The sequence below is a fragment of the Embiotoca jacksoni genome, unplaced genomic scaffold (genome assembly GCF_022577435.1).
Source record: "Embiotoca jacksoni isolate LCO1_2020_lvr unplaced genomic scaffold, fEmbJac1.0.p SCAF_6, whole genome shotgun sequence".
Lineage (NCBI taxonomy): Eukaryota > Metazoa > Chordata > Actinopteri > Embiotocidae > Embiotoca > Embiotoca jacksoni.
The window spans coordinates 4,517,116-4,545,069 of NW_027185414.1; the positions used below are offsets into that span (position 1 = coordinate 4,517,116).

A 27,954-nucleotide genomic window follows, 5' to 3' on the forward strand; every position below is an offset into this window, starting at 1 on the left:
TACGAAAGACGCAGTTTAACCGCGTTTTATTTACGTTACGGAAAAGCGTCGGCTCGCTTAACGTTACGGTTTCCAAAAGAAACAAAAAGAAGGCAAAACTTTAACAGGTAATTTTACGTTATTCTGTGTTGCTTTTTTTTTTTTTACTGGTTTTACAACCTTACGACAAAACTGTAACTACATTTCTACACAAACGTTTGTCAGCACATTTTATTTGTTTGCGTGATAACTTAAAGACCCTTTACGTTATCCACGTATTTTGAGGATGTGGCAGTTTACTTGGGTAAATGCGGAAAGGGTGTTTTTTTTTTTTTTTTTTTTTTTTTTTCCTTCACTTGAGTGTTTGCCTTATTGATATGATTAGAGAATACACACTTGTTTATTTAACACCGAGCTTTCTGCTGGAGGCTGTTTGGAAACAGTTTATCTCCCTCTCGGAGGAACGAGTTTGGACATTACAGCTGCGCGAATGAGCGTTTAACTTATTAAAACTCAGTAGACGGTGTCAAGTATTCACTCCTTTTGGTTTGAGAAACACGTAGAAAATCACTGTACTACTACAAGAACTGAGAACCACTTAAAGTGGGAGACCAACAATTCATTTTTCCCTTCTCTGGTCTTAATCGAGCACTTCCTGTGTCTACAAACTGACGTGTACTCTCCAAAACTTTAACATAGTTGTGTGTATTGCATAAGTCCATTTTGCAAAGTTTTGTCTTTTTTTTTTTTTTTAATGAGCCTGGCTCCATTACTGTAGTCACGGACTGTGTGAGTATTTTTTTTTTTTTTCTTCTTTGGCACACGCTCAGGTCTTTGTGAGTTTAGATGTAAAAGTTGAGGGCCTCAGCTGCCAGAGTCTATTAATGTTTAATGTGTTTATATTAGTAAATAGAAGTTTAGATGTGTTGTTGTGTTGCACATTTTACATTGTGGTACATTTTACATCAGGTCTCCTGGTTAAAACATTGACATAAGTAAATGAGTACATGGAGCATCAGCTGGAAAGTGTTTACCACTCGAACCTGATGAAAATGATGTGTATAATAATGAATTATTCATATTTATTTGTGTGAGTTTATATTTAAGTGTGGCATTTGTATTTCCACGGTAGCTTTGAGGAGTTGGTAGACTTCGCTATTTGACTGCTTCTCTTCCTCCCACAGCCGAGCATGTCTCAGGAGCCCGGTGTGGCCTTTCCTCAGAGCACCTCGACAGGGGGAATGAAGCTGGAGGCAGTGATGGAGCAGCTCCAGCGCCAGCAGCAGGCCCGACTGGAGATGGAGCGCAAGGAGAGGAAGCTACGAGAGGCCCACATCATGTATGCTCAGCAGGTTGCTGCCCAGCAGGCCATCCTGGCTGCTGCCCGGGCCTCTGGGGCCAGCTTCATGGGCAAAAGCCTAGCTGGAGGGATGTCTGGTGGCGGGTTTCCTCCCCGGGTGTCCAATCAGAGCAGCGTAGACTCGGAAAGAGAGGATGACGAGGACAGAGGCAGGGATTCTGGGGATGAGGATGACGACAATGAGATGATGGAGGGGGACGAGGGAAGCGATGAGGATGAGGGAAGCGCCAGTGGTCTGGAGTTCCTCCGCAAGCAGACCCTTGCCTTGCAGCAAAATGCCTCCCGCATCACAGCCCGTCCATTTGGCAGTTACTCTGCGTCGGCCCCTCAGAGGGCTGCGTCCTCACCTATTAGAGTGAAGCAGGAACCTGACGAGGGTCTTTCTCCTGCAGGGCCTCACTCTGCTACCTCCCCTAACGGACAAGCCGACTGGGGCTTTGATGATCACTTCAAACAGGTTAGTGCCTTGCCTCTCCTTCCCTCCTCGACACACCTTTTCCTCCTTATTGCAGCAAATCTTTTTTTTTTTTTTTTTTTTTTTTTTTCCCCAGTTATGTCTTCCACATATTGCCCCTTTAACCAAAGCTGTCATGTGTATAAATACCTTATCTAGAGTGACCTTTGAAAATTACCACTGAAGATTGACCTCTGTTAATAATAGTGTCTTAAAATTAGCTGAGCACAGTGACTTTTGTTTGATTTCCCAGATCAGCCACCTGCTGTGAGAAACTACTTAATCTTGACTGTAGGACAAACCCCTCCCGCTGTATCATTGTGAGACACTTAAAAACTCAGCACTGGGTTGACCGCCAATTGGCTTTTGTGGCAAAAAAATACTCCCAAGTGAGTCTTGGCAAAGGGCCAGGCTGAGGCGCAATGTGTTCACTAGTTCTCTCCCCTGCACTCACTGTGTGTGTTGTGTGTTGTGTGGTGTGTCTCTCTCTCTGTGTGTGTCTCTTGCTCTGTCCCTCTTGGTGCTTTGCTCTGGTTTGGCTCTGATCCAGGTAGCGGAGTCAGGCAGGGCAGGGCCGCTGCTGTGAGGCAGTGGGTGGTTGGCCGGGTCAGCAGGAGGATTTTGGGTGGGTGGAAAGGTTGGATGTAGTACACAGTAGCAACCTGTCAGACCCCACACTCGCCACCAGAAGAGTTTCGGCTGTGTGCCAAGTGTACTTTCCCTTGAAGGTAAATATTGCCTCAGCACAGTGTTACAGAAGACTGGAATGCCAACTGGGACGCCAGCCGAGCTACATGTGGTTTAGCATCATAGTTCGGGACATAGTGGGTTAGCTCGGCAGCCTGTGGGCGATATAAAGGTCACAGGACATATCAGTGGTTGATCAGTGAGCTGAGGGTGCTGGGCTGTCATGTGTCTGGATTTTATTACTGTCTATTTAAAGGCAAATGTCTTTGAATGGTGCTTCTCTAGACTACATTTCCAAATTTAGCTTTGGAGCATGGACATTTGGTAATGACTCGGGGAGCCCTGCAGCACAGAGACACTCAGGGAAGACAATAGTGTAGATGTGGTGAAAGGAGGAGCAGCTGTAGTATTTTAATTCTCCTTGTACATCTGCTGGAGTGTCTGCCTTCTCAGGGATCTGCTGGAAATGATCCAACACATCAAGCTGTTGGATTTGAGCTTTGTATGAAACTGAGTTTCACAGCATTGTTTGGGCACCTCATTGTTTGTGGAGGTGTCAGAGAGCGTGGAGTAGTATTATTCTGTGAGATGGCCAGACTTTGTCTGTGCATTGTCAGGACAGAAGATCATAGCAGCAAAGTTGTAGCTGACCAGTGCCCTATCTATGGCCTGGTGTCTTTTATTAGGAGAGGCGGGTGAGCCTGGGGGTTGGGGGAGGCATTATGGGACGAGAATTGGTCTGGCCTTTTTTTGTTTCCTCTCTTTTATCTTTCCTGTCATTATGTCAGCTCTGCAGTATTTAATGACTGCTCATCTCTTCAGGCAGTTTCAGGTTGCACAGCTGTAGGGGGAGGGGGACAGTGGAGGCCGGGAGCTGTGCTTTTTTTCTTTTTTTTTTTTTTTTTTGATGTCATTGTCTTCGAGAGACCAGAGACAAACCTGGCAGATGCTGCAAATACCAACCCCTAAAATAATGGAGGAGTAGATTTATTATATTCTGCCAGCAGTGACAGAGGGGTGACTAGATGAGCAGCTGAAGAGACAAATGTACTGAAGAAATTGACATTTTATGTAACCAGTCCCATTGGATTGAGGCTTTTATCCAAAGTTAAATCCTGTGACATCACAGTTGAGTCAATGCAAACTGTATTTAGAGAGTTTGGCTCCTGATTTCATCCAGAACAACTTGCAGAGATATGACCAGGATAATAATGTCCATTTGCTAATTCGCCAACATTTCACAGAACTAAAATTGATCCCCGTAATTATTTATATGTCGAGATGACGGGTGGATCGTGTAGCATGTTGCAGATATAACAACAATTACTTAATGTACATCTTTGAAGTAACAATGTGACGATAAATTGCACGTAATTTTCCTCATCCAGCAGCAAGACTTGACTGACGACCATTTGATCAGAGCGTGTGCAGAACTACAAAACCTTCATGGCGCCAACTGAATTGCTTCAATACTATCTAGAAACGCCTGTTATTTGTCACAAAAGTTTGGTACCTCGGCTACGTCCACACTAACACGTGTCTATTTAAAAACATATAACTTTTAATACATTTACATCGTTAATCTCAACAACGTAAATGTGCCAACTTCGTGGTTAATCTAAGCAGACTACTTCGGCAGCCACATCAATGAAATCACTCATCTCAAACGCCTTATTTCACTCTTTTCAAGCGAATTTTTCCGCCATGTTGTGTACAGGTCATATGGGGGGGTGGATAGACATGGTAGCCAGTGTTTTCATGTCAGTGATGTATGTGGTGACCTCAGCCCTGTCCCAAACAGCAGAGTAAATAATTGTCAAACAAGGGGATGGACAAAGGAGAGAGAGAGAGCAGAGCGAGCTTGGCCTCCTCTCCTCCGCAGTGGGACAGCGGCTGCATGACCTCTGTAATCCAGCCTCCGACCCGCCTCACGCCTCCTGCTCACACATGTGCAAAGACCCTTCCTCTTCCCGCTATAATCTGTGATTAATAAGAGTTTTAATCATGCCTGCTGCACGCTGATTGCGTGGCATGATATATGGGCAGCGATGCTGTGTAAGTTGGATTAGCTGGATGTGACGGAAATGTTGAGTGGTCTGCCGCTGGTGGTGCGTGAAAGCAGTCGCTTTATGTTTACCATCATCACACGCGGCTCGTTCCTGTAGAGTTTTGACTTGTACACAAAATGGAGGCGGTGGCAGTATTTCACTTGCTTTTGTGTTCTGTATAGAAACGTGTGAGCTGGAAAACAGTGTATGGTGTGTATTAAGTTGTTTGTCAATTAACTCTGTCACTTGAACCTTTTTCGATGGACTACATTAGTTCTTTATGTGCTCCTACATTTATTTGTTTTATTTAGGAGCACGTATAGTCCTGGGGAAAGAGGTTATCGTAGAGCCCTCGGGGGGGGGCAGAGCAAGTCTACGTCGGCATTACTGTGATCATCACATCACGGCTAAATGTTAAGTTTAAGAGTGCAACTACGCATCAAGTTGACAGATTTGTGGCCGCATTTTAGTTGTTACTAATTGATGGTTTGGTTGCATCATGTGACTTAATATTAGCAAATATTAAGAATACTTCATTTGATTTGGTTCACTCTTCATTGCGTCACATAGACTAACCAGCCAATAATGTCAGCGTAGGAAATTTAGATTGTACATTTGCACGGTAGTGTATTCATCAGGCTCAGTTACATGCGCCTGAATCTCTGCCCCCTGCAGCCTGATGAGATTTGTAGTTTGTCCTGTTTGGTCAAACCAGAGGATTTCTTCTGGAAAGTCTGCAAAGCCAGTTGTTTCAGCATCTCACACTAAGTAAATCAGTGCAACAGGAGCGCTCACTCGCCATCTCAGAACAGAAGCAGGCAGAACCTTTGTACAACGTGGGTGAAAGATCCCTGTAACGGAGGAAAAGAGGCGTTCAACCAGACCGCCTTGGTTCAAATCTGGTTGCAGAGGGCAAGTGGGCATCCGTTATTGACGAGCCCTGCCAATGCTTGCCACCCTTGAGCCCTGTATTTTCTGCACAGGCACCGAAGCTCAAGCTCCTCTGTTGAGGCAGCACTGTTGCATAATTTAGCTGTCGCCCCAGCAACACATCAGCAAGGAGGGTGGGGGGGGGGGGGGTGGCGCTGCATGGCTGCAGTGGAGAGATCGATAAAGATTGTGAGCTTCAAGAGGCAGGAATGTTTGGCCTCGTTTTCCACTCATATATGATAAATGAGGCGGGCATTGTGTTTAGCAGATGGACTCAAGGTTTAATTTTGACAGAGGAATGTGAAACAAGTCGATCCAGTGCATCAGCACACTGCTGCAATATCGTTGGAAAGGCTGCTTTGTTTGTTAGAAAGTACAACCGTGTCGCCATGTCTGTCAGCAGTGACGTAGTGGGTGCCTCACCGCCTGGTGTGTCTGCTCTATATGCCAACCTGAGCTGCTTTTTGAAAGTTATGTTGGTGTCTCGCATGCCATAACTGTCAGTGGGTTTTAAATGGTGTACTTAGTATTATTGTGTTTACTGGACTTCCTGTTATGCTGATGTAATAAGGCTGGAATAACCATCTGACCTCTGTTCGTACAAACAAATTCGTGCAAATTGAGGTCATTCAAATGAGAAATGATGAGGAAAGCCGAGGTCTGTTAAAATGTGTTGCACTGCTTGGTCAGAAAGAGAAGCTGACTCGTCCCCATATCTGAATAGGAATCGCTTCACTATGTCGCCAGTCTCTTTGTTATCTGGATGATGTCAAGACAGCAAAATCACATTACTAATGGCATGTGTGATGAATAGCCTGTGCACTAAACTGTTAACCTCATTTCCAAATTTGCCACACTGGTCTCGGTCCAGATTTAGGCCGGCTAAAAGTGTCTGATTTTAGCTGTATTTTTAGCTCGCTGGTGTGAAATTCTCCACGAGCACTCTGGCTGACCTGCTATTCCTCCCTCTTTGTCTGTCTTTGTTTCATACATTAAATCTACCACAACAACTTATTGTTCATGTTTATATATTTAGGGCCCGAGCACCGATGGTGCAAAAGCCCTATTGTTATTCAAGGAATTATTTTTCTTGTGTATTATTATTATTATTATTATTATTATTTTTACGTAAAGTGATTTTCCTTTTTGGAGGCTTTATCAGATTCAAAAACTCATGAAAGTGGAGACACATATGTCTCCCGGTGAAAAAAATTCATATTCTAGTGGAGTCTCGAGTGGGCGTGGCCAAATGGCTCGAGAGCGCCCCCTAAAGACATGCCCCGGCGCCCACATTTACCTAAATTTATGAAATCCGGTGGACACGTGTGTCACACCTGGACGCACAAAAAAGTTACATTGCACCATTACGTCAACTTGACAGGAAGTCCACCATTTTGAATTTAGTCGCCATTTTGGGCGATTCTTACACGTTGTACTTTGTCGAACTCCTCCGAGGGATTTTGTCGCACCGACTTGAATTTTGTTTCTATGGATAGAAAACATGTTTGGGATTAAATCTTCTCAAAATAATTTGTTTTCGTTGATACGTGTGCCCGTAAAGAGGCGGCCATTTTGAGGGCCTCGCCATGAAACTACGAGTGACTTTAAATCTGATGTACATGGACCGACCTTCTCCAAACATCACAGGTATGATAACAGCCCCGCCCCAAAGACTCCTGTGTGGTAATATTCGCTCAGAGTCATAGCGCCCCCTGTTGGCCACTGGAAATGACACTTTTCATACTTTCACATTCTCCGTCGAGCTGGTTGATCCCATGAACGTAAAGTCGGGTCACAATAACCTAAACATGTAGTTGATGATATATTGAGACATTCGTTCGACTTTGTTGATGGGCGTCGCCAAACGGCTTGCCAGCGCCCCCTAAACTGCAGCTCCGGCACCTCGTTTCACCTACGTGCACCAAATTTGTTTGACTTGTGTATCACACCGAGATGTACCGAAAAGTGTCTCAGCATCGTGAGTTTGTTTTCGTCGATCCGTGTGACCGTGTCGTGGCGGCCATTTTGAGCGTCTCGCAGTGAACCTGCAACTGACTGTAACTTTTATGTCCATATTCCGATCTTCCTCAAACATTACATCTTTGATATCAGTCCCGCCCTGAAGATAGTAATATTCCGTCATAGTCGTAGCGCCCCCTGCTGGAGACATTAAACGAGACAAAAATAGCAACTTTAAGGGGGAACATGCGGCGGGGGGGGGGCGGCGCACAGAGTGCGAGGGCCCGTTATCACTGTTTGCAGTTTTAATTAGGTTTGTTTTCTTTTGGGAATTCAGTATTTTTGACAGATGAGGGTGAAGGGTATTATTTACACATTCATGTATATGGTGTTACGTTAACCTCTAAGTTGCATTGCTGTGGGATATTTCAGTTAACGCTTGTACTTCAATGCCCAGTGAACTTTGCTTTACCTCATTAAGAGCAGGTATTAGTTGGTTGGATTAGATGGAGGTGACAGGACTTTGAGCTCTTTGTTTCCTTTTTTAATGTCTGATTGATGCCACACTTAATTAAGCTTAATGTGGGCCACCTGTTACAGCTGAATGTGTGTCAGGATGGAAACAAATAAGGGTGTTGAATAATTGTGTTTTGCACTTACAGTTTCCAGTAGAGTTGGAGTACAGGAAATATTCGAACATGTAACTTAATTTAATCTGCCTATGGTACTTTATAATCACATAAAAGAGGAAAAAGAATTAAAAAAAATATATACCATCCTGCCTTTAAAACCATAAAAACAATTTCATGTTACATCAGTCATCAGACAATATTTAACTAAAAAGCCAAGTGTGCGACCTGTTTGTGACACTAACCACATTACAATAAGTTGATTTGAAAATTCACCGGTTTTTGCTATTTCGGGCAAAATAAAAAATATTTTTAGAAGTCCTCAGGATTACTAAAAAAAGAGATAAAAAAAAAAAGATATATTTAAAGTCTCCAATCACACATTGTAGTGTAGAAGTGCTTACTACTTTTTGATGCCAGTGTGTGATGTGCTGAAACGCACCAGTGTTGACTCAAAAGACTTGAACTTGCTCAGCTGAGAGTTTCACATTTTTCTGTAGTTTTTTTTTTTTTTTTAAACTACTTCAACCCTAAAATGGGATTTGGTTTTTCACATGCAAATGGAAGTTTTGTCTGAATTAGTGCGTGGAGTGTAATGGTACTGACAGAGAACAAGCCTCATTTTGTGCTGGCCTCCTTTTAACATCTAAGTGCAGAAGATTCCCCCATTCCCAGAAATAGAGGTATTGAATTTAGTAGGGAGATGAAGGGGGAGGAGATGCTGGGGAAGTAGAAGAGGGGTTAGTGGTCTGGCTGAGCACACTACACTGCCCCACCCAGAGGAAACATTCCAGACGGAATTAAAGAGTTAACTCTTCAAACAGTGAACATTCCCACCGGGGGCTCCCAACAAGAGAACAGGGAGTTTGGTGGGGGGTGGGGGGTGGGCAAGTCCATGTTGTAGTCATGCCCCTGATTGGTGATCTTTCAATTCATTTCACTCAGTGCTGTAGAGGCTGTAAAAGAAAAAAGCCAAAGAGCCTGAATGGGAGGAGCTGGATGGGAGGACCCACTGATGCAGGCAGAGACAGTTTTTTTTATTTGTCTGAGTCCCAAAGGGCACATCTGCTTCTGGCAGGCGGGAGGAGGCTTCTGCAGTCCCTTCACCTCTGTCACACCATGGTCTGGTCAAATGCTGCAGTAATTAGCAGTGTCTGGTCTGTTGTGATGATTCTGCCATCTGAACTCAAGACTACGGGATTTAGATTGAGTTAGGTTAGTCACTCATGGATTCATAGTATGGCATCTCCATCAAAATGAGGAAGGATTTACACTATTTGTTACACTTTCACTCTCCACTGTTAATGTGGATCAAATACACTACAATCCACACTAACATCCTTCATTGAGAATATCTGGACCAAACTTCTTTTAAACTCAGCTGTGCGGCACCATGATTTGAAAGCAAGTGGCAACTTATGCTTCAAAATATGTGTAACATCAGTCATCTGTCATTTACAGATATATATTTCTAACTACATCCAGCTTTACTGACACCATGCTTGTTGAAATGGATGCTACATATTATAATGTATGTTCAATATCAAGGTAAACATTTTTGGTTTTTATCGACACATGGAAACTTTAATTCTGCCGTAAGCTTTTTTTTTTTATTTTATTTTTATTTTCCCCATTGCTCATGTCTATACCTATTTCAGAGAAAGTTTAGCTGTTGCCACGGTGAAATGCTAATTTCCTTTGTGGGTTTGTCTATACCTTCCAGTGCAATTTGTAGTTTTTTTCTCAACTATTTCTTAAGACAAGCTGTCTGACCAAGTTGGAAAGTGTTTGTCATTCTGAGTGAAAACGGTTCTCTCATAGAGGACGGGACATTTAATGAGAATGCATTTCCAGTGTTGTTCACATAAATAGTAACACATGAAAAAACAGCTTGAAAGTCAACACAGCATGCCAATCATGGTATGGATAGGTGGCAATGTTGTATTGTCTGCTTCGGAAACTTAAAGATAATGGGCGACACAGTCACCCTATCTGATGCTGGGAAGGTGTGGGGGAAGGTGGAGGGGAAGGGGATTTCCGAGGCTTTCTGACCATCCTACATGCAGTTCAGACAGTGTGCAGGATTTCTCCTGCAACATCCTGCAAGTGACATTTTGAAAGTTGCATTGTCACTGAACCTCCATTTAATTAAATTAAAAGACAAAAAGTTCTCCTATTCAGATGTAAATGGTGCATGTCCATTAGCTGTCACTGTTTTTTTTTTCCCAAATTGACTCTGGAGGATTGACTTTCTTGCTTCTAATGGAAACTGAGCCACTGATGTCTGCTGTAATTTGATCACTTTGTAGTGAAACCACAAGCCCTCTGCCACACACTGTTGCTGGTTCCATTCGTCCTTTACAACCACTCCCACTGAACGTATCTCAACACCTGCTCTTTAATGAAGGCAAACAGAGAAAGGGGAATAGCCGAATGAAAGAAAGTCATCCACCAACGCCTTTGGCAGCTGCAATGAAACAGCCAAGGTCATATGACACCGTTGAGCAAAGTCTCCTTGAGTTTTATATAGGCTGACGGCATATAGTGACATATACAGTGTGCATGTCCTGTACATCGACTACCATTCACACTGTTGTAGTGACCCACGGCACAGTATGCAAGGTCCTGTTGTCCTTGTGGCATGTGGGGTTTCCGGTATACTGTTTATTTAACTTGTTCTGTCTTTACGCCACATGATTGATCCTCTGCATGTTCTCAGTATATAAAGGAATTGTGATGGCCCATTTCAAATGTAAAAACAGTTCAGCTGATTTTTCCATCCTGCCATGTCAAAGTAAACCTATTTCTGAGTGTGACCTTTCTCTCACATTATTTCTTATTGTATTATTACATACCATTTAATCCTAGTGTTCATGCGCTGGAATGCAAACAAATCCTTTTTTAAATTTGTGCGAGTTGTCAAACTTATAATTACATTGTAAAAAAAAAAAAACAGGCACTTTACCAGAATAAAGGACGTGTCCAAACAATTATTTGAATTGGAAATCCGCTTATTTGACACTGTTCACTGTGATGCCACTCTCTTTACGGCCACTCTCTCAAGACAAAGAGGAGATGGCTCATGTCCTATTGTTTTCACCATTTATTTTTGGATTGGACATCGACCACACAAACATGCTGTGATACAGGTAATTTGTACACGTAAACATTTTGTGGACTAATTTAATTTACAGTTTTAGTGTTTTATTGGTGTGCAGATCGGATGTCGATTGGCCTTTTTTTTTTTTATTGCTGATACTGATCAACTAAAAGTGATCTACTCACTCCAGAGACCGTCTAGACAGCAGGTGTTTGGAAAATGCAATGCAATTAAAGTGTGAGCCCAGTCATATCGGGACATAAAGCAACGTGGCATTTATTAGGCTGTCTGTGTTGTAGCCAAGACATCCTCCAATTGGCAAATTGCAGTTGCAGACAAAAGAGATGGTGTCTTTGGGTTGTGAGGTCTGTTTTGAACCTTGTAGGAAGTGCTAAGCAGTGACAAGGTGAAGGGTGAGAGTTGTCTATTGTTAGATTGTTAGATTGTTAGTTTCTTGGCTGCCTTTGGACATTGCTTTGGCTGAGCTCCAGGCTAATGTCAGGGCCCTGTAGGTGCTAACTGGGCTACTGTGTCAAGGCACTTGGGTAAACACAGCAGCTGACTGGGACCTGGCACAAAGCCACACAAGAAGAGTAGGAGCTGAAAGAAGTTCAGGAGGCTTTCCTTTCACTATAGCCTGCCTGCTTTTCAGTCACTGGCTGTGAAAATCCCATGTAGTTTATAGTATGGTGCCTGGTTGTTTGTCTGTCAAGTCTTCAAACACAAGCAGAGTGTAAGCATGTGCTTGGGAGCAACCAGCTGAGGTGGAAGGAAGAAAAAAAAGAAGCTCTTGGCCACTACCCAGGAAACGTCACATTAAAAGCTAAAAGCAATGTGTTCACAGCTCGGCTTCCAACATTTACATTCTGCATTCATGGCTGTACATACTGAAAGCGCCATAAGAAGCAAAGGAGTAAGTAGTGTTTTTGCCAAAAGACACTGGCTAATACCAAATGTTGTACTTGTGTACATATAGGAAAAGAAAGAAGCTTTTTCCCACTGGGCTGAGCAAAGTCCTGTTTGTAGTAGTGTTTCATTTACACAGGTTATTGGACAGCAGAGGTATGTTGAAGAATAATGAGGTATTACAGTTCCAGTAGTTCTTTTGGATAAAACTCTGTACATCTTCCGCCGCAAACTAAAAACATACCTCTTCAGACTTTACCAATTGTATTTTCTTGATTCCTGTTGTTCCGGGTTTTGTGCCCTCATGGTTGAAATGCACTTATTGTAAGTCGCTTTGGATAAAAGCGTCAACTACATGAAATGTAATGTAATGTAATAAAACTGCTTTTTCAGATCAAGGACTGTATTTTAATTATTTAAAGGTACAGCGTAAAGCGCATTTAGGACACGTCTTAATCCAGTTTTGCCAGTTTAACGGCAGATAATCTCAGAGTAAAATAAGGTGCCTGGTTCAAAGGAGTGGTACTTAATTAATCATAGGTCTATTTTTTTTTTTTGCATGTAACATGAAATTCCCTTTTAAAAGCCAAATTTGTTTGTGCCTTTGCAGATTGCCATTATAATGTAGTATTTGATAAGTAGTAGGGAAGATCGCTTCTCTGCAGAGGAAGCAGATCTAAATGTGCACAGATTTTGCAGAATTGTGTCAATAATAATAATAATAATAATAATAATAATCTTTTACATTGTAATGTCTTTATTTTTGATTTTGCTGTGCGTCCCTGTGTGTTTAACAAGCAGAGTGAATGAGTGTTGCGTACGCGCCTATGTCGGTGCATACTACTCTAATAGTAATGCACCCTTAAACTAACAGTAAAATAAAGGTTTATGTTTTTCCCTTTCTGCTGCCTTGAGAAACCAACACACCAACAAATTACCTCATTTTGAAACTGACACATCCGTGGCTGCTCAGATGGCCGCATATACATTTGTTATTTAAACATCATGGGCGTGGACGGTTCACATTTATGACTGTCGGTCTGAAACTTGCAAAGACACTTGTGTTGCATTTGGCCTGCTTGGCCCCACTTTGCGACAGCTATAAGATAAAACCCCATTTGTTAGGAACTTAGATGGTCGGAAAAGGTTTTGAACATTTCTATTGTGTGGGTATATCCGCAATACTGTAGACAAGACAAGTAAAATAAACCAAAAAAAACCAACCTCAGCGTATATTATATTTCCATGAGTTTAATCCTTGAAATATGAACATATAAGCCCTCAGTTCAGTGAAGGATGAAGCTGTATATTTTTATGAACAAAAAGGATCTGCAGCACACTGTATTTCATTTCCATTATCAGTTTATTGATTCGGGGTTACCGTCTTTTAGATATCTGCATGGATGTCTGCACGCACCACACATTGTTGCATTAAATAAAAAAATAAAAAACACCATCTGGCTCTGACCTGTAGCTGATCTGGTTAATAGACAATCACACAGTGAATAGAACTATGGACCATGTCAGTTCAGTTGATAATTTCAAAAGCCATGTTAGTAAATGATTAAAGAGTGCCACAGAAAATGGAATTATTAACAGCAGGAGCTACAATGAAAGTAGGTTATTTTAAAAATGAAGTGTTCTCGCCTGAGAAATGTTACTCCGTAGTTTAGTATATTTCAGTGTGATACAGTGTGGACTTTTTCCCTTCAAACTTAATTATTTGAGAGCAGCAATATAACCTAGATTAATACACTGCTGTCAATGTCCAGGTGTTGATCTTAGGCAGGTACTAAATGTAATGCTCTACATTATACATATATAATGAATGTTTATCAGATCACTGAGCTCTTTTCCAAAAGAGATCAGCTTATTAATGTGAAACATGGTTCAATAATGTTTGTGGCAGATTTGGGATGCCCCAACCCCCAGTGGAGCCGGCCGTGATTAGCTCGCCATCTGGTCAACAAAGACATCAGGTTTTCCTGCTCTAAATAAATGTGATTAGAAAACCTGAGGAAGCTCAATGCTTTCAGTACAAGGACGATGTGTCTATATCTTATTCCCTGCTGCTGTAACAACCCAATTGATGAGAATCATTACATTTTTATCTAATCTGATCATGTATACAATGCTCTTCTGTCAAGTCTCTTTATGGACAGACTGAACTGCATAAATTAATGTAAAGCGAGCTTTTAAGTAAATTTTTAATTTTAAGGCTGTCAATCATTAAAATACCAAGTTTGACTTTGCTTGCCACATTGTGTTTCTCCCTAAACCATCGTATGCAGAATGGGGACTTAAAGTTACTAATAAAGGTTGTGTTTGTAAACTTTAAGTACGCTACATACATTGATATACATAGATATGCTTAATATGCAGTAACATATACCCATTTTTTAATTCATTAATTTATTTTTAGTAATCATAATTAAGAATTCCATTGATGAATAATATATAAACCAAAAATGTAAAAAGGTGGGGAGACGTTGTCTCGGGTGTTTTCGGCACCGATACAAACTCGGATGGATATTTCAAGAAAAATTACTCTTCGAAGTTCACTCTGAAGTATTTCATTAAATAGAGCTAAAACGAGGAATAAGGAAGAACAATCATTGGATATTGGAATAGTTTTTTTTGTGTGTAATATTTGAACATTATTTTTTGAATGTTTTATCACTGGCATCGTCTAATGTCCATATAAACATGGAACATTATGATTCGTTTGCTGGTCACAGTTAAATTCAGTATTGAATTACAAAACTTTTAGTCTCTACTTTTTTTTTCAAGCAGCCAAAAAAGTGTAAATGACAAATACAAAATAAAATCCCTTGTTACTATTACACAGCATGGCAACATTTTTAAATCAGTGAACTTGATAGCTTCCACTGTATCTAATAATGGTTGTATATTTAATGATTGCATAACATCCACACACAGCAATGATAGTCGAATGACACTGTGGAAGTTAGTTTTCTTCTATTTTGGTCCTGTAATTCCCACACTAATCATGGGTTTAGTAGCTTTTTAAGTTTCTGAATGTCTCTGCTGTCTCCTGAACGTCCAGTAGAGATGTAGCTTCGTGTCGGCCCGTGGAGATGAGCTCCAGATGCGTGACGGGCTGCAACATCCCAGCCCGGGTCCCCGGGGGGTGCTGGCCTGTCAGAGGTGGAATGCCCCTGCACACTTAACGCTAGCTGAGAGGAAACAGATACCTCAGGCTCTGAACAGAGAAATCGCTCCCTATCGATTAGACCTACAGAAAGCTGTGAATTGTGCTTATGGTTTGAACATTTGATACTGCGGATTCAGAGAGACAGTCATAACACTAACTTCTCTGACAGAGGGACCCCCCCCCCCAATACTTCTCTGCCCCGCTGCCATACCCCTGACAAAGAAATCCTTTACTCATCTGACTGCAGGCGTTGTGACCTTTGTCATTTCATATGTAATTAAATGTGATGTGTCCTAATAGCAGTGAGGGTTTTCTTGTTGATTGTGAATGTATCAAGTTCCTGGTGCTGTCAGTTTAATGAGAATGTATATAAAGGCCTATCAGGTCTGTGTGATGTCTCCAGCTGCCATTAGCATGGGGGTGAAGTGGATGCTTGCTCTTTGAAAGACTCTAGATATGCCAGGTATTTTTAGCCGAAGCTTTAAAAGCAGAAAAAAACCAAGTAAAAGCTGCTTTGACCTGAAAGCAGCATTATAGCTTCTTGCTCAGAGAGACCTTGATTTCAAGGGGCCCCAAGATTACATTACATTACATTTCATTTAGCTGACGCTTTTATCCAAAGCGACTGACAATAAGTGTATTTCAACCATGAGGGCACAAAACCCAGAACAACAAGAATCAAGAAAATACAATTTCTTCAAGAAAGCCAAACTACAAAGTGCTAAAAGTAAGTGCCATTTTAAGCGCTACCAAAGTGCTACCTATTCAAGATGTCCTTTTATTGTACAGTTTGGCCTTAATGCTCTGTGAGACTATGAATTTGTGTCTTTATAAAATAAGTACTTAAGCATATTGAAGACAATTTAATATCTGTTGCTGCTCACCTCACAGAGCAAAAGGAACAGCTTCAAATCAAATTATCTGCGAGGGGCCGGTGCAAGTCTGTGCAAAGTTTAGTTGGAAAATGTAGTTTTGGAGGTCTGGTTTCTTAAGGCTCTCAAACACCAAGGCAAGGGGTTAACTTCTGGAGTACTGTATGTGGTGGCACAGATGTGATTCACTAAAATGTTTGCTCTGCCTGTGAAAGGGTCTTTGAACCAATAAGTGCGAACTTCTGGCCACGCCACCCTATAAACGTTGCATTTGTGTGAGGCAGGGAAAGGGGCCAGCTAGTGTAATGGGGGATGGGGCCTCTGCCTGTGGAATGTGGTGTCTTGGTGAAAGGGCTGGAGCTGAACAAATGCACTCAGTTTATTTGGCAAACCAGACTTACTGGTAACCAACAGACATGTTTACTCAGGAACTAAATATGCAGATCCACCTCTTTCTTTCAGATGTTAAGGTCTCTCTCTCTCTCTCTCTCTCTCTCTCTCTCTCTCTGGCTGTGAAATTGGATGATGTGAAAAAACGTGTTTATCAGCATATAAGTTTGTTTTTCCTCCTCTATGTCTGCCTGTCTACCCGTCTATTTGTGTCTCTCTAGCTGTGACTCCCCCCTTCTCTTTTCTCCTTTGTTTTTTTTTTTTTCCAGCTTTGTAATTGGAGTGATTAATGGAGGGAGGGGTGGTGTTGCCTGCAGGCCTGTTTTTCAGTGGCCTATTTAGAGGTGCAGCACCACTGAGGCCAGGGCAGGTAGCAACATGTCCTGCCCCTGGACGTTTAGCCCCTTGTCCCCGCCACTTTGTCTGTTCCCCAAAAGCCAGAAATCTCTCCTAGCTGCAAACATGACCGGACACTCCTTCAGGCATACGCCTGTTTTCTGCTCTGGGCCGGCTCTCATGTGATATGTGACCTTTTTTATGCTCCACAATAATTCTTAATGAGAGCCCAGAATCAGTAGTGGATCTGGTCGTAAGTAGGAACTCCAGTGGCAGTGAGATTTACTTCCCGCTTGTTGCACATGGGATCACGATTAGCCAGAGCCTTTGTTGGGGGAAGCGTATGGCCAGCTCACCAGGAGATCCTTTACAGTATTTTGCAGATAAAGGACGCCATCCGCTCAGCCCAACTCCCCACACACCCCTCGCCCCCTTACCCCCTCATGATGGAGAGAGTCCTTATAAATGATTCCTGGAGTCCCGCAGAGGGATCAAGGCCCCAATTATTTGATTTGGATTAGAGATGGCTGCCCCCCACAATGCTTATGTTTATAGCCATGCTGAGAGGAAGCAGATTCACTTTCTGAGAGCATGGCGGAAACTTCGCAGATGGGTTGTAACTGAAGCCATCAGGGCTTTTGTTCTCCAGTAGATGTGGAAGCAGGCTGAGTACTGAATATGTAATCTACAGTATTAAACCCATCCAAGTCTCTTCACAAATAGATGTACACAAATACTTAAAAAGTTGTCTTTATATTTATTTCTAGTCTCTACAGTACTTTGCAATTATCTTTTTAGAAAAAACAGGAGCCTTTACCCTAAATTATTTTTTAACGGCATTTCTTTTGTCAAATTTACAAAAATAATAAGGGTTTAACAACTAAGCTGTGTAGCCTCATTTCTGGATGCTCACCATCTATCACTTTTGTTGGCTGTGATCCAGATTTGTGCTGGACGCCTTGATTGTGATGAAATTACTGCTGCCGTGTCTGTTTAAAAGATTTCCCTTGCTGAACTGTTTTGACAGGCAGCAATTTGGCTAAAAAAGATTAGTCCGGGAATGAGATGTTAAGAGTGCCTGTGGGATGAGAGGGCCTCTACTGTTATTGTGAGATCCTGTTTCTGGTGTACAGGAATGTTGGTGAATTTCACTAAAGTCTCCTTGGGTCTGCTCTGGCAGCGCTCTCACCGAGAGGACTGAGACGTTTTGTTGCACTTGATTTACTGCCCGGGGGTTGCTATAGCGATTCTGCTTGTATGAGCATGTATTTCGTTTTCATTGAGCATCAGTGTGACTGTTTACACTGTTCTTTTTTTTTTTTTGTAGATAACTGCAATTTGACGAGAGTTTCCCACAGAAACCTTCACAGTGTTACTCAAAGTTAGGGTGTCTTGTTGGAGGTGAAGGGGTTAGGTCAACCTGGGAGCTGCGAGCCTGCCCTACTCTCAGTTTCCCTGGCAGGCGGTAGATGACTGAGGATGATGAGTATTGACATGCGCTGTGAGATTGCGTCCGGAGGGGGTTGGGGACTTCCCTATGTTTGCACATCCAGGGCTATTGATTTGGGCTGCCTGTTCAATGGCTATGGCCCAGGGGACTTGGTCTGCAGTGGGACATGACAGCCATGACAGTAGCTTGGAGTAGGACGACAGGGGTTAGGGGTATGGCTCAGGGCTAACGGGGCTCTAATATGGCAGAGACGTGTGCCGCTCTTCATTAGCTTCTGTTTGTTCTTCAGGATCACAGTGTCAGGCTGCAAAACAACAACTGTGTTCAGGCCTCCTCCATGTTTCACAGGAGCTATGACGTCACTTGTTATTTTTGCCATCCCACCAGTCATCAACCTGTTATCTCTAGTATTAAATTGACCTCCCTCATGGGTTCAGTTTGCCTTACGTACAATGCAAATGGCCGCAGACCAGTTTAGAAGCACGTGTAGAAGTTTACATGCTCCATTTTTTTGTTCTGCCGCTTTTATTATTTGGATGATTCCCAAAGTGGGTCTAACAGTGAATATTTCCTTTGCTCAATGGCTGCTATTTGAGGCTACCCATCCGCCTACTGGTTGAGGGAAGGCAAATCACATGATGCTTTTATTAAGAACAAGCCTCTTCATCTAATAACAGCTCCACTATCAAATTGGAGAAGTGCTGTCAACATCCTGGGCAATCAATGCCATCCATCCCCCACTCCCCAAGCAGCAGCCATTAACCCTTCTTGTTCCGGCATGCCTGGCCTCACTAAAATGGTGGCTCTTCCCCAGACATCTTTCTATAATGACTGTGTAGAATTACCTCCAAGCTATGCATCGACATTCAAGTAGGATTATGTTGCGTTGTTTGTCCAATGGAGGGTTATGCAAAGAATGTCAACTTGTTGAAGGTTGTCCACTTTAATGTGTTGCAATAACATCACAGAAATACGCAGTGCAAATGAAGGCATTTCACAACTTGTTTCGCCAGAATTCATTGTTTACTGAAAAAGATTAAAAGGATTTATTAATGAAGTTGCGCACTGATCCTGTCACACCATCACGCCGTGTAACAGTCAGCGAGACGGCATGTTGCCATTACCACAATACGATTTTTTAAATTCATCTTAAAAGGTATGTTGACATAACCCCGGTGGAGAGCGGCTCTTGTTAATTGCTTTGCCATCAAAAATGGGCTCTGAACCTCAGGGGACCTTCGGACCCCCCTCTCAAAAAACATTTCCATAAAGAGAACTTGGACATGCACAGAGGTACTATTTGTATGTCAGCATTTGCAGTTTTCTTTCCTCCCACCTTTGTGATGCTCAACTCGTTCGTGACCAGAAGTTCATCTACCTTATTCTTAACCCTGATTTGGTTCTGCGCCAGTTAGTCACGTATGGCCATAATGTGATCAGGCCACCCACCGCCTGGCCAGTAAACCTGCTGACAGCATGAGAGGGACAAAGAGGAAACACGGGCTGCTTAAACATATGAAGGCTCCTGTTCATCCTAGACCCGACACAGACGTGCCGGATGCTGTAGCTGGGTTCACGCTAATCGGTTTACATTTTAAAACTCCAGTATCAAATATTTTCTGTCCACACAAGTGTTTTGGCATCATTCCAGAAGTATTCTTCATCCGCATTCAAACACCTGAAATCTCAGATCCCAATCTCACCTCCACGTGCACCGGGCACGTCACCCATGTTGCGTTGATGACGCTGCCGGACGTGGGAATTGTCACAAATGTCAGGCGTAGCATTGTAAAATACAGAATTTAAAGGAGTCTCTGTTTCCGATCCAATAAACTCTTTTTTTAAACAACCGGCTCGCTAGTTTTGATTCCATTTAGTTTTGGATGCTGTGTTTGTATGCTTGCGTGTTGTTTGTTTGATGTTTTATACTATAAGTGTAGTTTTTGCCTCAGCTACTGTATATGACTGGTAGTTGTTGTCTATGTTAGCTGCACAACAGTTGGTACCATAAATAACTGGGGTCGGGGGGCAATTCTTTATCCATGCTTAATGAATCACTGGTAGTCAAGGGTGATATATAATATAATATTCTATTTTGCCTGTTTTATTCCTGAAAAGGAGGGCGGGACATGCCAAGACTAATATATAAATATACTCTTAAACGCCTGAATGAAAAGAAATTCAAAATCCATACCGCTGTAACAAAGGCTTGAACATTCAGGCACATGCTTTCAACACTTCATTGAAGCAATTATAAAATAAATCAGCCAAACCTCATACATCCCTGTCATAAATGTAGGTAGGATGTGGGAATTCATTTTTTTTCTTTTTAAAGAAGTCATGACTGGGTGCAGTGCTGGATTTAATGAAGGGGATGGCGGGACTGTTCATGAGGAGGGGTCCCAACACATCAGTAACCCCTCTAACTTAGCAAAAAACAACATTGTGTTAACATTCCTCAGCTGACCAAGGTCCCAATTCAAGAGCCAACACGTCTATTCACGGTAAACTGCTACCATGTTATAATTACAGGTTTTTTTTGAGCCAGCTAAGCAGACAGGTTTTCTACAGATACAACTGAACTTTGTCGCATTACGACACGTGACAGCAGAATTTAAACTCTGAGCTAATCATAGGAAAGTCTTCACAGGTTCATTGGTGTAGAAACACAAAGTTTAATATCAACTGCAGGTGGAGAAATGTCTTTTTTGCAGACACGTGGTTGGTTGTTCTGGCTTCAGTTACGACTGTCAATTTAAAGAACTGCTAACTTTTAAAGTCTAAACTCGTTTCATTACTAGGAGTTAGAAAATTGTGTTTGGTTTTTATCTGTGCCACCATCTGTCCTTTTCATAATAACAGCCACTCAACCTCGGCTTGCCCTCCACACTTTATTGCAGTTGAAGCGGACAAACTACCCTGTTCAGTGCAGGAGAGCACTCAACCGTTCTGTCAAATTGGTGCTTCAGTGGAGGGTAGCCTGTCTGATGTAGCAAACGGATACACTTCTTTTATTCTGTGTTTGAATTACCATCATCAGCAGGAGTATGTGGGTTAGAAAATGCAACCAGTGGTTAAAAAAAAACGCTGTGTTCAGCGAAGCCAACGCGTTTTTACTGAAATTGGGGTCCATTTAACAACATATGAATATGAAATCCTACAAAATAGATCACATTATGAATTTTGTCTGCATCTCCCTCATCTATCTTTAACTACTAAAATATAAATTCTCTAATGTGTGTGGGATCATGCAACGTCCGGCTAAACTTTGAGTACTTTTTGCCATCGATTATTTTCTCAATTAATTGATTAGCTGTCTGGTCTTTAAAAAATGGTGAAAAATATGAACCACTGTGTCCCTGAGCTCGAGGTGCAGTCTAAACTTTTTTTTTGTTTTGTCTTTACCAATAGTCCACAACCAAAAGATGTTCGCTTCACTGTCATAGATGATTAAAAGAACCAGAAAATGGTCACACAAGAAGCTGGAATCGGAGGATTTTAACATTTATATTTCACACAAAAAAAAGACTGTCAAAAATGGTTAACCAATGGCAATTGATTTGATGTCAATCAACTAATTGATTGATTAACTAATCGTTGCACATGTACTTTTTGCATTGAACACAGATCGCCTGCACTGTGAATAAAAGCATGGCAACTGTAAAAAAAAAAAAAAAAAAAAAAAATCTTTTTATATATATAAAAAGATTTTTTTTTTTTTTATATATATATATATATATATATATATATCTTTAAGTACAAATTCTGAACTACAGTATTCTTCAAAATCTGTGTGAAATCAGTGGTGATGTCATTTGTTTCAAAATGGGACTGATCCAATCCAGTTGTGGAGCTGAACTTGTCTGTTACAGGCGCCTCAGAAAATGTGATTATAGGAGAGGAGAGGATGAAGCAGTAATCCAAAGTGTGACACTGACTGGACGCTGGTGTTCTGTCACTTTAGACCTTTGTTCTCGGTTGATGTCAGGAACACCTTGACCCCTGCATTCCCATAACACAGAGTGTCCCTCAGGGAGGCTTGAGTGTGTATGTGTGTGTAGGGCTACATGTGGTTTGTGTATACACACATTTGTGTTCCCCTAACAAATCCAAGGCCGGTGACCCAGCAGCTACTGTCAGCTCTGTTGCAGTTGCATCTAAAAGTGGTTGGGAGTTCAATTTTGTGTTTGAACTCGCAGTAATTTACTTTGAATGAAGTCTTAAATATTGAAACTGTATGAGACATTATAAATCACTAAACAAAGTTTAATATACTGTATATATCTGTGTGTCCTGAACAAATACAAGTGATCCTGATTTTGGAAATGTTTCCAATATTTTAGTTTTAATGGATTTAAGGACTTTATTTTAGGGATTTTATTTATTTATTAATTTATTAGTTTTGACAGTCACACACATGCACAGGTTTATTAGGAACTACTTCACTAACTTGTTAACAACAGAATGAAGAGGTTTCCCATTTGGCTTCATAGCTATATGTTTGGTTGCTGTATATAAGATTACGTGTCGACCTCGGGGCCATAAAACAGGGACATTCAGCATGTGTAAATACTGCTGAATGCAAAGTTTTTTTTCGTCCAAGAGCAAGCAATGTGAATTGTTTTGTGTTACAATCATTTATAGTGGTTAAACTTTAACAGAAGTGGTCAAATTGTGTGCAAAGGTCTATAAGGTCTCCAGATATACCATACTGTACATTTACCTCTGTAATGATGATGAGCCTTTTGTAATCTCTGTGACATATTATAGATTGTATAATGTAGACAGATAGTAAATTGACAGCGAAATATATTTTTGATAAAGAATGAGTTGTAATTGAAGACTAATTTCCCACATTATCATCATCTTAGAAGTCCAATGCGATCATGAAATTATCTCTTTTTTTTAAAACTAGATATATTTTACTGGTATGTCTTTGAAGATTTGAGCATTGACCTTTTAAAACTGTTAAAACTTAGTTTTTCTTTACAGGAAATATAGCATTTTAGAACTAAACTTTTTATATATGTTTAAGAAGGAAAATAAAATATTTCACATTTATCAGTGTCATCATTATGTCATTTTATTCCCACCTTTATACAGGTGTGTATTTTGGACACTTGATGGTTTTAATGTGTTAGAAAGCATGTTAGCCCTTCTAAATAGCAGATATCTCACTTTGTAACTTAAGTCGTGCATGAAGACTTTAGTTACAAAGTGAGATATCTGCTATTTAACAACGAGTTACCTTGAAACACACCAGTAGGTGTGCAAGCTGATGGCTGCCGAGTATTTGTTTAGGGAGCATGAATGTTGACAACCGTTGCAGAGAGTGAGGGTGAAAATGACTTGCTCTCAGGGGCCTTGACAACCTTTGCCCTCCTGCCTCTCCTCCCAGGCCCTGTAATTGCCACTGACCAATGGGCTCCCGGTTGAAACTAGACCCCGGGCTGCAGCTATTAACGTCCCCCTCCAAACGGATCTTGTTTTGATTCCTGATGCTTTTATAGGTTTTGTCTTTAGGAGACATTCCTGGTCGGCACATACCGTGCACCCCTTTCTGCCCTTATTTTCCTTCCTTCCCGTCCTGTGGGGCCACTGCCCCCCTCCCTGCACTCACAAACATACACACAACTGTGATCGGCCTGTGTGTGTGTGTGTGTGTGTGTGTGCGCGCGTGTGTGTGTGTGTGTGTGTGTGTGTGTGTGTGTGTGTGTGTGTGTGTGTGTGTGTGTTTGTGTGTGCGCGTGCGTGCGTGCGTGCGTGCGTGTGCACGTGTGCACTGTGGCTACTGACCAGCCCACCGTCCCCTGGCCCCTCCTGACAGCCAGCTACACTCCATGAACTTGGCAACCCGTCACAGCTGCGTTAAGATTGAAGGATGGGGGGCCCTTCTATCCAGCTGGGTCGGAAGACATGGGTGGGGGCAGGGCAGGCCCAGATGCAGATGGTTTAGGTCAAATGGAGATGTTTGAGGATGAAGGGGGAGGGGATATAGAAGCTCAGGGGCACAATAACTCCAGAGGTTACTCCTCCAACCTCTGGAAAAATGCATTCTTGGAGTTTGAGTACATGTTAGTTTTGTTGAGTTTGTATCGTACAATGTTGTTTGTCTTAATTAGCTTTAGTTTATTTCATTTCTTCAGCCCGACATTAACTTTTTGAGGGTCAACCTGATAGGATGTTTTATATGTAAAAATTAGATGAACACATTTTTCAAAAAGAAAAATGGGACAAGTCCATTCTCAAAAATTAGAAATTTGTGTCCTCCGTAGTGGAGGAACTGGTCAACGTCCACTGTTCAATTTTGGTCAGGAGCCATGATGCATTTCGTGCTTCTGTCCGTCTCCCCATTTTCCTGCCGGTGTCTCTGTTCTCACTATCAGATAAAGTTAAAAAGTCCTGTTGAAGACTCCGAGGTAATGATCTGAGAGCAACATAGACGGGATCCTTCGTGTGTGTTTGTTTCCACTCTCTGTTTGTTTACTGACCTGATCTGTTTTCTCTCGTCTGTTGTAGAATGGCAGTGCTGGATGGGCAGATGAGGCTGACGGTAGCAGAGGAAGAGGAGAGGCCTCCAGAGACTTTGCTAAGGTGAGGAATTTAAAAAAAAAAAAAAAAAAAATGCCATCGCTGAATCTCCAGTGGGTTCAGTTATGAAACAACCAAAAGGAAACATTTACACCGATTACATTACAACATCCATTCTCATGAAAGTCAAACTAGTGGTATCTGTGTATAGGTTAACCTTTTCAAGCATTCTCCAAATGCAGAGCTATAAATATATCTCCATGCTCCCGAAACTCCAAGCGGGCTTCAAAGAAGCAACGCTGACAAAGACTGAAGGATGCATTGCCTCATGTTACCACATCTCATCTGTTTAGACGTTGCACACACCACAAGGATAACAGCTGGCTTTTGACATGCATGTATCTTCTGTTCCGGCACGAGAGAAAAGAACTCGCCCGTATTCGTACTCATGGATGAAGAACATTGCAGAGCCCAAAAAAGCCTCTCATTTACACCACTTTTAAATAGTAAAAATACAGGATATGAGACAAATTCTGCAATTACAAGGGTTTGCTTTGCTTTGCGCTGCCGTTGTCAGCCCATAGTCCTGTGTCGAAAAGGGCAGTTGTGAAAAATAAAGGCGGCTGAACTTCTAGTGACAACATAACATGCTGAAAGAACCAGAGCCAACGGTTGTACCCTAATAAGCTTCTGTTGTCTCTTACAGCTGTATGAGCTGGATAATGACCCTAAAAGGAAGGAGTTTTTGGATGATCTTTTCACCTTCATGCAGAAAAGAGGTAAGAATACTGGAAAGCATATTAATCAGCAGCTGCTTCGTCACTGTCACTCACCATCGCATAGATATTCTTTTACTTGTTAGATCCAGCAGTTTGGCAGAGCTTCAAACAAACCCGCTAAGTACATTAAGGTCTTTTCTAAAAGCCTGTTTCCCCGAGGAAACGGAGTTAGAGTTTGTGTTTAGAATTCAAAACTGCACACGCTGGCTTTCTCAACTCTCAATGCACGGAGGGTGTTTTAACCTCTCTAGAAACTTCGTGTTATAACTTTCAGTGGGTGTCGATAAGAGTTGCAACAGATGTGGCATTGGTTGGAGTTAATGTCTCACCCTGTGTCCATGTGGTAAAAGCAAATACCACATGACTTCTATTTCTTAAGAGTCATTTCCTGTCTTAGTACTGCTTTTTCTGGGATTTCACTGTAGGTGGGTTGGTGTCCAGCCTGCAGCACAAATAGATTATTTATTCATACAATTGTTGAAATATAAACTTTACAAGGATGAAAGTAGAAGCACTTTAGCTTTTTTTTTTATTTTGGATTTTCAAAATATATCTTTTGTCTGTTGGTTGTCAAGTGCACTATGCACTTTGCATCGCTAAGAAATCCTTTACTAATTCCCCTTTCAAAAGCAAAGGCCTTAAAGTGTCAGCAGGTGAGATCTGCTTCAGTTGATCCTGTGTTGCTGCATTATCAGAGCCAAGTGGATCTAGCAGGGGCCTAACTTGTGTAGTTGGCTAACAGCCGAGGAGGCTCAGCCACCTTGTGCTGCTTTGACTCTCTGGACTAGACCCCTCTGACCAGAGCTGCTAATGCAGACAAATCTGTTACCAAACAAGTTACATGGCTTGAGCAATACCTCCCAGGAAGAATCATGGTGTTATTACAGTGGCGCATATTTTACAAACACGTTATGTTTTGGCAGGCTATGATGGGTGATGATGATCTGTGAGAGTGTGTGTGGCTCATACTTCAATATGTTTTGTCACAGGCTTTAATGGGTGATACCAAATGTACGTGAGGCGTAGTTTGTTTTGTCAGACTGTGACAGATGATCGTTGTGCATACATTTCTGTGGATGGGCTCATGTGCATCGACATGCAGATGTTTGTACTCGTATGCATATGCTGGCGAGCTTAGATTCATGAGAGCAGTAGCTTCTGGGCGTCTGGTCTGGTTTTAGCACGCAGAGGTCTTGTTTGGAGGGTGATGAATTAAGTTGAGTCGGAGAGGGAGGGACAGGATCTGTCAGGGCCCTGTTAGCATCTCTGTCCAGCAGCAGACACCGGGAGCGGCTGACCCTTTTCTCATGCTGGTCAGATGGAGAAATCCATCAAGCTGACTAAAATGCCATCTGACAGCAGATAGCTGGATCATTACTGTGCCGTGTCACATTACTTTCATGAAATTTGTATTTACTAAAAGCAGGGAAAACATATGTTGGCTATTAAGTGAAGACAAGTATGTTTATTTCTATTTTATGTTTTATTGCCATTGTAGTTTGAGCAACACAAATGGGTATATAATTTGAGCATGAATGAATTAGATATAATTAATGATACACAAATAAAAAAAAAGGCAAATTAACTTGTAAGACTAATCCAACATCTAGCAAATGAAAGAAAACGCCGATTTACTGGTAACAGTTGTTTAACTTGTTTAGCTGAATTACATTTCCAGAGTGAGTTACAGTGAGTGTAACTTGAATCAGCTTGCATGGATCAAGTTCCCGTATCATCGGCAGCACAAGTGACCAGTTGTGGGAGAGTTCAAGGGTCAGTGCCAGACAAGAGTTGCAACAGCTATTGCTTTATCACCACAGTCATCTGTAGTAGACACATATGAGACACAAAAACAAAATATGGCAAGAGAGATAAGTCATTTTGTTGTTCACTTGGAAAAGAGAGAGTGCACCAGCAAATAATGACATTCTCTGTAGACGGGAAAATGAAATGGCCGTGGCTGCACAGTGCTTCAAATACAGACACAGGATATGTTAGGGATGACTCTCTTGGCATTAGAGATGTGATAAAACCATTGTACAGGAGGGCAGGGTATAGTTTCAGCTGTTCTAAGTGGGTTCTTCACCTCTCCCTTTAAGACGAGAGGCACTTGGCTGACCTCTGCTGTCTCTCAAACCTAAGCCTTAATCACAGGGAATTGCTTGGCTGGATTCCCTTTTTCCTGTTAATGCCAAGAGTGTATGAGAAGACAAGCAAGCCTCGCTGAGGTCTTGTTGATGGTACCCTCTCATTACTGTGCATTCACTCCTCCCTCCATTTCACACCATAGATATGAGGTCAAGATTACTGTGCTCCTCTTTTTGTAATTAAAGAGCACTTCGTCAGCCTTTTTATTTAGATGTTATCGT

General features: G+C 41.8%; 1 protein-coding gene across 3 annotated transcripts in view; it reads left to right on the forward strand.

The window, feature by feature from the left end:
* The window catches only part of LOC138212983 (AT-rich interactive domain-containing protein 3B-like), a 52,567-nt gene that overhangs the window by 526 nt on the left and 24,087 nt on the right, over positions 1 to 27,954 (forward strand). For all 3 annotated transcript variants that reach the window (XM_069173750.1, XM_069173748.1, XM_069173749.1), the window contains exons 2-4: positions 1,164 to 1,796; positions 24,795 to 24,869; positions 25,513 to 25,585. In XM_069173750.1, the coding sequence (XP_069029851.1) occupies positions 1,164 to 1,796; positions 24,795 to 24,869; positions 25,513 to 25,585 (781 nt within the window). The remainder of the gene's footprint in view (positions 1 to 1,163; positions 1,797 to 24,794; positions 24,870 to 25,512; positions 25,586 to 27,954) is intronic.